Consider the following 12,697-nt stretch of genomic DNA (forward strand, 5'->3'; position numbering starts at 1 on the left):
GTTTGCATGTTCTCCTGGTGTTTGCCTGTTTTTCCTCCAGGTATTCCAGTTTCTTATATAAATGGACCATACATGTGGATGTTGTATGAATGGTGTGTGTGGGCCTTGTGATGGACCGACAACCTGTCTAGGGTGTTGCCCTTCCCTCTGCCCCACACCTGTTGGCATAGACTCCAGTCCTGGAACCCTGAGTCGCTTTAAGCGGGTATAGATAGTGGATGGATGGAATATTAATTAAGAGTTGTGGGTGTATTTCAACATTTTGTACTCTATGCACAAAAAAACAATACAAATGTGTATAGAGTATGTTAAGATTATTTTTAAATATATGTGCTGTATTGAGCCAGTTTATTTTATTTTGCTGTAACACAAGAATTTCCAAATTTGGGATCAATAAAGTACATCGATCTATCTATCTATCTATCTATCTATCTATCTATCTATCTATCTATCTATCTATCGAAAATATCACACTAGGTTATACGGATAAGATGTAGGTAGTAAAAAGTTAAAAGCTTAAGACAATGAACTGGAAAAAAAGCTGAGCACGACAGAGGAAAGACAAAGGAAAAGAGGGGAATGAGAGGCGAGCAGATGAAAACGTGAGAGCTGGGGCTGTCTGGAGCACTAGCCTTATGAATATGCAGCGGGTTGACCTCAGGAGCACTGGCATCGCTAGCTGGCTGCTGCTCTGCTAGCTGGCTGCTGGTCTGCTGGCTAGTTTGGTGTAACAAAGAGGTGCAAGATAGAACGGCAGCCCAGCAGCTGTTCTATCCTACACCCCTGTCTCACAAGACAGGTGCCCCATGCTACGAAACACATACAAGCCCACACAAAAAATACACACAAACAAAAAACTTGCACAAAGTTACTTAGCATAAAACCAAAGCTGCGCATACCCATGTGTGCATGAAACTGCATACACACACACTTCAGCTGCAGCTTACATGGTGACCATGAGAGGGACAGCAAGCTGAAAAAGATACCACACCACAGCCTTGGAAACAAACTAAGCATTACAATAGCCTACACACCAGAATGGACTGGGACAACAGTTGAGGTCAAGAGCCTTTCAGCCACCCAGGCCACTCTGCCAAACATTTCAAGTAAAACATCATTTGCATGACTGTTAAGAACAGTTAATATTAATGTTGCACTTAATGTTGCAAATGTGACATCACTGTACTTTTTATGCTCACCTTTCATAATAGCCTCCACTATTCTGTGCACTGAATTAGTCTCCGTGATACTCAGGCTTACCCTTTTCCATGTAGCCTACGTTACATTTAGGGATGGGACGTTACAGGATTTTATCGCGGATAGGGAGTATTGCAACAAAAAATTGACAATTTTTACACACTACATGAGCGAACAGGACCCATTCTGTGAGCTTGTGTGGCTTACCAGTTTGCTGCTGACCCGTTGTTGCTCCTGCACACTTCCACTTCACAATAACAGCACTTACAGTTGACCAGGGCAGCTCTAGCAGGGTTGTATATTATGAATGGACGTATGCTTAATTTTATGCACCTACCTGCAATGGATGTGGCTGAAAAAGCCAAGTCCACTGATTACAAGGGGTGCCCATATACTTCTGACCATTTAGCGTATCTTTAAACTATGGACCGTGAGATTCGCCCACACACTGAAATGAGTGTCCTAAATTAACAGACACTTGCTTTCTGTCACAGTCTACTACTACTTTCAGCTGTTCCCGTTTGGGGTCGCCACAGCAGATCATCCGTTTCCATCTCTTCCTCTGTCACACCAGCCACCTGCATGTCCTCCCTCACCACATCCATAAACCTCCTGTTTGGCCTTCCTCTTCTCCTCTTCCCTGGCAGCTCCATATTCAGCATCCTTCTCCCAATATACCCAGCATCTCTCCTCCACACATGTCCACACCATCTCCATCTTGTCTCTCTTGCTTTGTCTCCAAACCGTCCAACCTGAGCTGTCCCTCTAATATAATCGTTCCTAATCCTGTCCTTCTTCATCACTCCCAGTGAAAATCTTAGCATCTTCATCTCTGCCACCTCCAGCTCCACCTCCTGTCTTTTCATCAGTGCCACTGTCTCCAAACCATACAACATAGCTGGTCCCACTACCATCTTGTAAACCTTCCCTTTAACTCTTGCTGGTACCCTTCTGTCACAATCGTCACAAATTCACAAAACTGACAAATTGTCAAAAAAAAAAAGTCACGAAAAAAAGTGGTCACAGCGCCACTGGATTTTTCAAAGTGTGCTTTGCATCTTTGATTTCATTCTGTGAGACATAGTATTTTTTATGGGAAAACAAGCTGGCAAAAGCAGTTTTAGCAACATGGAATCTTGTTAATATGGTGAAACAAATCTTTTGATAGAATACAGAATGAAAGCAAAGACAAAATGCACACTGTGAAAAACATAAGTGAAGCTGAGCCACAAAACAAGGCCAACATAGGCTACGCTATGCGAAGTGCTCGTGTTCAAGCGAGCAACTTGGCACTCGAGAACATCCATCCATCCATCCATTATCCAAACTGCTTATCCTGCTCTCAGGGTTGTGGGGATACTGGAGCCTATCCCAGCAGTCACTGGGCGGCAGGCGGAGAGACACCCTGGACAGGCCGCCGGGCCATCACAGCGCAAAATCGCCAAAAGTTCATCATAATAATGGGAAACCAACTTCCTTGTAACACCAATGAGTACCAGCCCACTTCAAGCACTGGTGTCAGTTTAAATGAATGGCTGTTATGACCCCCCCCCCATCATACTCTGAGCGCCCACTGGCGAACGGTACCACCGTTGAGAAACCCTTGTCTATGTAGGACAACAAATACATAAGTTGTAACATTTATTACATTCTTTTGCATAATGTATGTTGTGCATTCTTTTGCAAAACAAGCAATGTGTGCATACTAGCAATTCAACATTTCAACAAACTAAGACAAAAATGGACGACATTGACATAGTGCTCTCCCAGCTGCAACAGCCTCTCAAAGCACATCACAATTCATGCTTCACATCTCCCCACGCCGATGGCACTGTCAAACATTCAAGGTAACAACCAACTCATCAGGAGCAATTAGGGGTAAGGCCTCTTGCTCAGGGATACATCGACTTATTTTCCCAGGAGGAGCTGAGGATCGAACCAGCAACCCCCCAGTTACTGGACGACCTGCTCTACTTCCTGAACAACTGCAGCCCCAAACAATTTAATAAATTAGTACCTTAACTTAATCGATACCTACTCTTATCGCTAAGAAAAACAGAACACACATTAGGACAGGAGTGTGTGTGCTGCAGCAGCACAGCAGGGAGGATGGTACGGCAGCATGGTGCCCGCCGGATCGAATCCCCGTGTTGCCTCCGGCTTGGTTGGGCGTCCCTACAGACACAACTGGCCGTGTCTGCGGAAGGGAAGCCAGATGTGGATATGTGTCCTGATCGCTGCACTAGCGCCTCCTCTGGTCGGTCAGGGCACCTGTTCCGGGGGGCAGGGGAACTGGGGGGAATAGCGTGATCCTCCCATGCGCCACGTCCCCCTGGTGAAACTCCTCACTGTCAGGTGAAAAGAAGCGGCTGGCGACTCCACATGTGTCGGAGGAGGCATGTGGTAGTCTGCAGCCCTCCCCGGATCAGCAGAGGGGGTGGAGCAGCGACCGGGACGGCTCGGAAGAGTGGGGTAATTGGCCAAGTACAATTGAGGAGACAAAGGAGGGAAACCCCCCCCCAAAAAAACTATCAGTTTTTAATTACTTTAAAGACTGCTTAAGTGACAACAGTGGGTTTTTTTTTTAATCTCAGCAACATGAAAGTGAGGTGGCAGAAATTAAACTGTGGCCCCAACAGTTCGATGCATTACTGGGAAACAGTGCTGCATACCTGAGCAGCTCTGCTATCATCATAAGACCCTGTGATTAGGGTGATAGGGTGAAGCTCGTTATCATCTAAAGTTTCAAGCACGTTGACCCAATCACAAGGCATATTCTCTGCAGCAGCCATGTCACAACTGTTTTTCATTTGGCTTTAGTTACGCAGGAGGCGTCTTCACGACTCCTTCCTATTACAGATTCTGGAGCTGGTTTTAGTACCAAGATGCTTGGTGAAATACACTTATCCCAAACATTTAGGAATCCTGACACGTCCATTGTTTTAGGAGTTGCTTCCATATCAGTGAGTTAGGAGCAACTTTTAGAGACGGTATGAAAATTTCATATCACGATTATACTGACCAAAATTATCACGGTTATCAGTATTATCATGGCATTGTTAAAATGTGCTGAAAATGTTCGAAAATAATTTTACCAAGTTGTATACTGAAAACCAGAAATGAACTTAGCAGTAGTATGTACATTGTGTAAACAGTAAAATAACAAATAAGATAATATTAATATATATAATAACAAAATAATAATAACAAATAAAAATAACACAAAATAACCTTATGTGAAATATGAAAACCATATCAAATGAGCAACACCAATAAGAATGGTACCATGTGGCCATGAAAGGCAGGTGCACTTTGTGCACATTGCTGATAAGAAAGCAGCCAGCAGGAAGACATGTCCTCACAGTCTACACTCCGGTCCTGAGCTCTAGTCTGGCAGGGTTCGCAGCACTGGTCCTGCCTGATCGGAAGAGCTCGTAAAGGCAACGTCACCGTTTCATGCATCGCTGTTGGGGGGTTTCTGTTGTGCAGCCAAACTCTGCTATTTGGTTTGCTAACGAAGGGATTTTTTTCATGAAAAGTTTCCCTAGTGCAGGTTTGAATGAACACAACCTTATGCACACAAATCACATGTGCATCAGAAAGCAATACAAACAATCTCTGTGCACGTTCAGCACACGGGGTGACCCTGCTTCCATCAAGTTTCCACTCTTATAAAAACCAGAACACGACCACACTTCAGACTTGTTCTTCTCATGCCTAGTCCACACACACACACACACACACACACACACACACACACACACACGGGTATTTTGAAAACGTAGATTTCTCTTTGCGTGTTGGTCTTCTGTCCACATGCAAACTGCGTTTTAGGTCACTGAAAACGGACCTTTTGAAAAACTCCTTCCTTCCAGGGTGAAGATTTTCACGAACTCCGTTTTCAGTGCTGAAGTGTAGACAGGGACAACAGAGTTTTTGGTTGTTGGCTTTTCTTTTTTCCATTTTCAGGCGTCTGATTGGATAACGTGGCTTTAAGGTTAGGGTTATATCGCCACCTGTTGGTTTAGCATGCTCTTGACAGCGCATTCATTGTGTTGAGTAGCATGTGTTGTTGCATTTTCATTTGGACGGAGATTTTTTTATTTTTAAGAACGATGGAGGAAAAACCCCGTTTTCAAAAATACCCGAGCACGTGAAGGCTAAACAATGTCCACTGGAGCACTGTCACTGCCTTCCGCTGTGTTTTCACTGCCGTAAAACAAACCCACGTTGCATGCTGCGCCTACACACCTGCTTCCACACTCCAGTCCAGTGGGTGGCGGTGGTGTACCTCTAAGCTGGAAGAGGACGTGGAAGCAGAAGCAGAAGCAGAAGCAGAGGCAGAAGCAGAGGCAGAAGCAGAGGCAGAAGCAAAAGCAAAGGCAGAGGCAGAAGCGGCAGAAGCAGAAGCAGAGGCAGAAGCAAAGGCAGAGGCAGAGGCAGAAGCAAAGGCAGAGGCAGAAGCGGCAGAGGCAGAAGCAGAAGCAGAGGCAGAAGCAAAGGCAGAGGCAGAGGCAGAAGCAGAGGCAGCAGCAGAAGCAGAGGCAGAGGCAGAAGCAGAGGCAGAAGCAGAGGCAGAAGCAGAGGCAGAAGCAGCAGCAGAGGCAGAAGCAGAGGCAGAGGCAGAAGCAGAGGCAGAAGAAGCAGAGGCAGAAGCAGAGGCAGAGGCAGAAGCAGAGGCAGAAGAAGTAGAGGCAGAAGCAGCAGAAGCAGAGGCAGAAGCAGCAGAAGCAGAGGCAGAAGCAGAAGCAGAGGCAGAGGCAGAAGCAGAGGCAGAAGAAGCAGAAGCAGAGGCAGCAGAAGCAGCAGAAGCAGAAGCAGAGGCAGAAGCAGCAGAAGCAGCAGAAGCAGAAGCAGCAGAAGCAGCAGAAGCAGAAGCAGCAGAAGCAGCAGAAGCAGCAGAAGCAGAGGCAGAAGCAGAGGCAGCAGAAGCAGAAGCAGAGGCAGCAGAAGCAGAAGCATAAGCAGCAGAAGCAGAAGCAGCAGAAGCAGAGGCAGAAGCAGAGGCAGAAGCAGAAGCAGCAGAGGCAGAAGCAGAGGCAGAAGCAGCAGAAGCAGAGGCAGAGGCAGAAGCAGAAGCAGAGGCAGAAGCAGAGGCAGAAGCAGAGGCAGAGCAGAGGCAGAAGCAGAGGCAGAAGCAGAGGCAGAAGCAGCCCTGCATGTGGGGGAGTGTTGCTAACTTCGGTTGATGTTGGACATTAGTTACCGGGTTTTTCAAAGCGCGGTAATCACACATGGTTTTGGTGATATTAAAATTGGAAACGTTAATATTAACCGTCGGGAATCGTAGCGTGGTTTATCATGAAACCGTTTCATCTCTAACCACTTTTAGCCTTAAAATGTTTTATGAATACAGCCCCGGGTCTTTAAAATGTGGAGAAAAATGGGAGGATTGTAGTGGTTATAGGGACACATAATTCCCCTTATCGAGCGAGTAGGAACGTTTGTCTACAGCTGCTGTTTTCTCGGTTCGTGTAAACTACTAATAAGACACGTTAGTCCCTAGCTAACGAGTCTAACCCTTTAGCCGAACGGTTAGTGATGTCGCCTTGTGATGCAGTACACCTCGTATCGAATCCCGCACCGGGCAAGAAAATAACCGGTTACAACAGTGACACACTTCCGCTGCGCGGGTTTTTGTTGTTGTTGTTAGGTTGAAGGAATAAGTGGTGCACGTTGTGTAGCCGAAAGAGAAAGTTGTCACGACTCCTGATGGAGCTCCTCTCCAGGATTAAAGATTACAAAGGTAAATTCTGCAATCGGCTGTGCACGACTGTAGGCCACTGACTTCCGGTTTCTACTGCAGCGGTCATACCAGTTTCCTTTTTGTTGGCACGTGTTATTGACAATGGCATATTTTTCGTGATGCCTGCAAGATTTACCATGGATAAATGTCAACGACATGCACACAACTGTCCACAAACTTTCACCTGCCAGCAAGTGGGGGGGGAAAGTTTCAAGTTGTACATATCAAGTTACGTCCACAATTACGAGGACGAGCGGACGGACGGAATTGTGGATGGATCGTGCATATTGTTGACATTTACCCATAGTAAATCTGGCAAGCATCGTGAAAAACATGCCATTGTCAAAAGCACACATCAACAAACAGGAAACTGGTATGACCACTGCAGTAGAAACCGGAAGTCTGTGGACTAGTTATGCAGAGTCGATTCATGTGCACAGCAGCTGTTAGGACTGTGGTAGTATGGATTTTTTTTCTTACCATGATGAAAAAGCAACGTTATCTGTAGTTTGGCGGTTTACCATAGGCCTACCTCCTTCGGCAGGAAATTTTGGCTAACACCACAGGTTTGTTAATTTTAGGATGTGGTCTTACATTAGATTTATTTCCTCTCGATACAGTTTTCTTATTCTGTAACACAACAAGAATATACAATCCACTGAAGGTGTGTGTGTGCATGGTCAGCTCTGAGTGTTCATCCATTCAATAGAACAGATTTCTGTCCCTCTTTCTCATGAAAAGCCAGACTCAGCAACTGACCCCCCCCCCCACACACACACACACACACACATACAAAGCAGAGCAAAGTGGAGTGGCTGTTCATGAACGCATCAGTGCCTCTGAATCTAATGGCCACTGGCATGGTTATAACCTCTCCAATTAGTCGTGGTTTCTTGGGCCAGGACAACGAGCATCCAGGGTCACCCACATGCCTGGCATTCCTGCACCACAACTCCAGACCCCTAGTATGGTATTGACAGAAAAAGCAAAAAAACAATGGAACTCAGGCATTTCCCTGTACAGACAACAGCCACAAAAATGGCCTCCAAATGTTGCGTGTATAGGTGTGTGTGTGTTTTTTTGTTATGTTTTTTTTTCGGGGGGGGGGGGGGGGTATTAAATTAACTTAAAGCTTTTCTTCTCCAGCAGCCACTTTAGCAGGGTAATCCATGCATTCACACATGCAATATGTAACCATAAAAAATATGTACGGGGAGGTTTTTTTTTCTTCCTTTTGTTAATTCCAACTTGGCATATCAAGCCTCCATTGTACGCCCACTATAACAGTCTGGGGGGCGGGAGGGACTTCATAAGTTGTACGTGCATCCTCACATTCACGTGGGGCTGCTTCCTTTCATCTACCATCTTTTTCCAGGGCAGCGTTAAATTTTTCCACCAGCACTGGCCGTGCTGGTACCAGAAAACCTTTTCACAAACTAGCTCCATGTTTCCATGGCTGTGAGAAGTGAACAATGACGTAACCAAATGTGGCTGTCACCTAGGAGGGAACAGAAGTCCAGTGGTGATTAATTTTGGCATTAATCTAAGTCATTTTTGTTTTAGTCAAACCTCAAAACACTCTTCGCTGCTCATATTGCTTCTTGTTTAGGCGATGACGGTATTACCCTGCACCCCGACCCCAATGTCCCAGGTTTCTGGATTCTAACAGGACCAGAGTGGAGCAGACTTTGCAAGCCGAGGAGTCGTTTCTTTGCAGTGCAAATGCTCGAGATGGTTCTACATTAGCTTCAGGAGCTGAGACCAGCACCAGCCCCATTTGGTGGAAATGGTGTCACAAAGGCCTTTCCCTCCAGAGCTTCCGGAAGCTGTAGGGCACGCCATCACCTGTAGGAGTCACTAAATGCAAGGGAGGGATCTATTACCCCTAAGAGTTCCCCGTCCAAAAGCACTGCCAATTGCTCTCCCTGCGACAAACCATCAACTTCAGCGTTAGGAGGCTCAGCAACAAAGATCGGAAAAGGAGCATTTTTGTATTCTGGACCATCTGCTTGGAACAAGTTATAAAAGGACTCAAAACTCAACAAATTAATCTTATTATATGATTTTAAATCCAAAATTAAAAAGAAAAATAGACAAACATTTGGATGCAAATATTTTAATCAGCTGTTTGGGCATACTTGTGTATTTGAGACTTCGGTTGTCTATTGCATGTGGTTTGTGACTGATTTTTTTTATTGTTTATAACTCTGTTATTGTGTTGCTGCCAGTCTTGGCCAGGACTCCCTTGAAAAACAGCTTTAATGTCAATCGTGGTTGAGTAAATAGGCCGAAACAAAATTAAAACATATTGGTCTGCTACACCAAAGCCTTACTGACTCTAACTATGACAGTATCAAAAAGAACTGGACCTAAACTCTACATTTGTTGACAAAGGATGTCAAGTTGCAAAACTGTTGGATGACTTACACAGACATTATTCCATGAAAGTAAGTCATTATACAGCCAGGAAGTAAGTTGTTCTGCTGTCAGGGGCGTGGGGATGCTGGAGCCTATCCCAGCAGTCATTGGGCGGCAGGCGGGGAGACACCCCGGACAGGCCGGGAAGTAAGTCATTATACAGTCATGACCAGCTGCCTTTTGCACTGGAAACCAAGACAGGTTGAATATATGATGTGAATCTTTGGCTGTATTTACTAAGCAGGCACTAGCTTCACTAAGTATTGAATAAAGTCAGCAAAGTCAACAGCTTTATCTTTGTAGCCTACTTTACGTTAACCCCCCCCCCCCAATTTGACAGTGGTATGCTTGGCCAACGGTCAGGCTTGCAAAACAGACTCCCTATATTGGTAGCCAGTTGGTAAACAGCTGTGTGATAATAGGCTGAACAAAACACAGGTCAGTATCAAAAATACATCTGCAACAGGTAATCAGTATTTGGAGTGGAAACCAGTACTAACCTTCAATACTGACAGTACTACTTTTGTCTACATGCATAGTGTTATTCTTTAAGGTCCATACTGCTAAAGAGCAACAAATACAACATACCAACGTACAGAGTTATGGGGAATGGAGAAGTAGGCCTACTAAATCTCAAATCCCACTCTCATTTCAGGCAGGGAGCTAAGATGCACTCTCTTTAAATGGCCTGCTCTGGTCAGTGCAAAAGTAAGGACAGAAAAATGAGATGGAGAGAGAATGCATCGCATTTACACAAAGTTATTGGTTTTCATTTCTGATGTGAATTATGTGGGGTTTTTTTTTACCACCATAGCTCGTACAATGACAATCTTACAGTTCTTAATAACATATGGATTTCCCCTTCCTTTTCCTGAGCAAATATGCTGGCTTGCTAGCCTTCTATCCAGCGGTGGGTTACACGAGAGGAGGGCTGGGAGACTGGTCCCTGCATAGGTAAACAGGGCATGGGAATCTCTTTACATCCTCAGCGTTTCTGTGCTAAAGTGTAAGGCAGCATGAATCAACAGCACATAAAGGAGTGTCACACACTAGGAGGCTGGGAGTCAATGGGGGGGAAAATTGCGTTTGAGGGGGAAAATGCACTACCCTTTTGAAATCACATGCTGGGTGTTGAAACAAAGAAATCAAATGTGCTTGCAACGCAAAATGCAAAACCACATCAGCCTCGTCAAAAGCACAACACAGACTGATGCCTCCCGACTGAACAGGGCAGGCGGAGTGTGACACACTGAATAAAAAGTAATTCCACAATTTCCAAACAGGCTGTTTAACATGACGTTTGAGGCGTTAACCATGTGGCCAGGCGGGACAATAAAACAAGCGTCCTTCCCTCTGGGTCTTCGCAGATAACAGGGCAATGCAGTCACCTTGTAGTGGCACTTCTGTTTTCCAGCCCTAAACTGGCATTCCGTAGCTTGCGGGGAAATACTTAGCATTGCCTTGTTTATAACCAAGTGCTCATTTAAGCAGCCCCGAGGAAGCCCTCCGAGCCACCACTGTGGCTCTGCTAGGCAGCAACACCTCGCTAGAGCACGCTGGCAGTTCCGGGCCAGGTTGCGGACTTGGTGGCTGGCGGTGCTCGAGGGCTGTTAGCCAGGAACATGGACGTCTTTGCCACAGACGTGGAGGTGACGGCTCGAACACGGCCGGTCAGTTGTGAAGCCGGACCGAACAACCGTGTTCGGCAACACAAGCCGAAGTACCGCCACGTCTCCGCCGATGTGTCAGTTGGCTGTCAGTCCGAAGTAAAGCTGGAAGACACTACAACGCCGATTCCGCCCACAAGACAAAGTAGTGACAGGGCTGAGACATGGTGGGGGGGTGGTGGTGGTGGGGAAGGGTACGGCAGCACCGTCAGATAACGGTCACCACCCAGCGGACGCGGAGCAGCCCGCCGCCTTCCACCGACGCGCAGCAGGGACGCCCCAACTTCCCTATGTCGGCACGGCTTCGCCGATCCCCCCCTCCCCGGCACCTCCCGCCCGGGACCTGTGACATCGTCCATTTCCACGAGCGACACCGAAAAGAGAGCGGAGGCAGAGCCGCCTCGGCGCGCGGCTGCTAACTTCGCTCTTGCTTCACTGACGCCTCCTAAGCGCTCGGGAGGGAGGAGCCCGCCGATCTTAGCCAAGCGGAGAGCAAACGCTACGGCCCAAACCCGACCCGTGGAATGTGGTTCCGACCGAACCGAGCCGACAGCCCATCACACACACACAGTCCCCCCCTCCCCTCCCCTCCCCTCCCCCCCACAACAGTCCTCCCGACAGCCAGCACTACTGGCGCCGACCAGCGCCATCTTTGTGAGCCTCGCTCGGCTGCTTCAGGCGGCCGCTTCTGTAACAAAGAGCTTCACAAGGGGATGGCCGACCAGCTACACCTTCACCAGCGCACGGAGAGGCGCGCGCGGTGCCTCCGCCGACCCCCCCCCCACCCACCTCCCCCCGGACACGCGGGCACTTACCGTCGCCTTCTTGTACCCTCGTCACGAACAATAGGATAACCAGAACCACACAACACGGGATCGTCTCCATCGTGGCCTCAGACGGACTCCAGACTAGTAGACCGCTGCTCTCTCGTCGCCTCTCACAACTTCTGCTTCGCTCGTCTGTGGGAAGAGAAAGCCGCTGTGATTGGCTGAGGCGGCGGCCACGCCCCGCCCACAGCGCCAGAGGCGCTGTAAACACACTGTTGCTGCTCCGCTTCTCCGGCTGCTCTCCAGCTTCCTCACAAGCCGCCGCCGCCGAAACTAAAGCTCCTCCGCAACTAAAGCTCCTCCAGTATATTAGGTCTGCGCCGGCAGCATCACGACCCTAATTTACTTCATGTTGCTAAAACAAGCGCCAATACATTTAGAGCCAGAAGCTCAGTTAGAACAGCGGCTGATTATGGCACAAGCCGTATTATTCAGTCTCAAACCATCACATGACTCTCCTGCAGATTCGCCCACAATACATATCGTATGTATAATATTCATTACAAACACATTTTGCGCTATATAAAGACAGAAGGGAAGCATGCAGCTATGAGACAAAAATACCCTATGTCACCGAGGAGAACATGTTGGGCCGGCAGTGCGTTGGGGGTCCATGTGCATTGTTCATGCGATACGTATGCATGCACCCATGCACGCTCACACAGAAACACATTCATTCTTCCCCAAACCCCTTTCTTCTCCCGCAGTGTTATGCTGCCTAACCACTCCTTTGTGTCCACACATGCTCTTGCTCTCTTGACCCATCCCCTTCCCCCTACCAAGTCACTGGAGAGTACGACAGAGATTGATGATGGCCAATTATCTGGTGTCCGTCTGTGCAA

General features: G+C 47.3%; 1 protein-coding gene across 1 annotated transcript in view; it reads right to left on the bottom strand.

Annotated features, from left to right (window-relative positions):
• tgfbr1b (transforming growth factor, beta receptor 1 b) overlaps positions 1 to 11,971 on the bottom strand; it is a 66,543-nt gene extending 54,572 nt beyond the window's left edge. The window contains exon 1 of the mRNA XM_056299014.1: positions 11,844 to 11,971. Coding sequence (XP_056154989.1) covers positions 11,844 to 11,913 — 70 coding nt within the window. The 5' untranslated portion in view covers positions 11,914 to 11,971. The remainder of the gene's footprint in view (positions 1 to 11,843) is intronic.
• Positions 11,972 to 12,697: the final 726 nt, after the last annotated feature.

The sequence above is a fragment of the Lampris incognitus genome, chromosome 19, assembly GCF_029633865.1.
Source record: "Lampris incognitus isolate fLamInc1 chromosome 19, fLamInc1.hap2, whole genome shotgun sequence".
In the NCBI taxonomy this organism is placed as follows: Eukaryota; Metazoa; Chordata; class Actinopteri; order Lampriformes; family Lampridae; genus Lampris; species Lampris incognitus.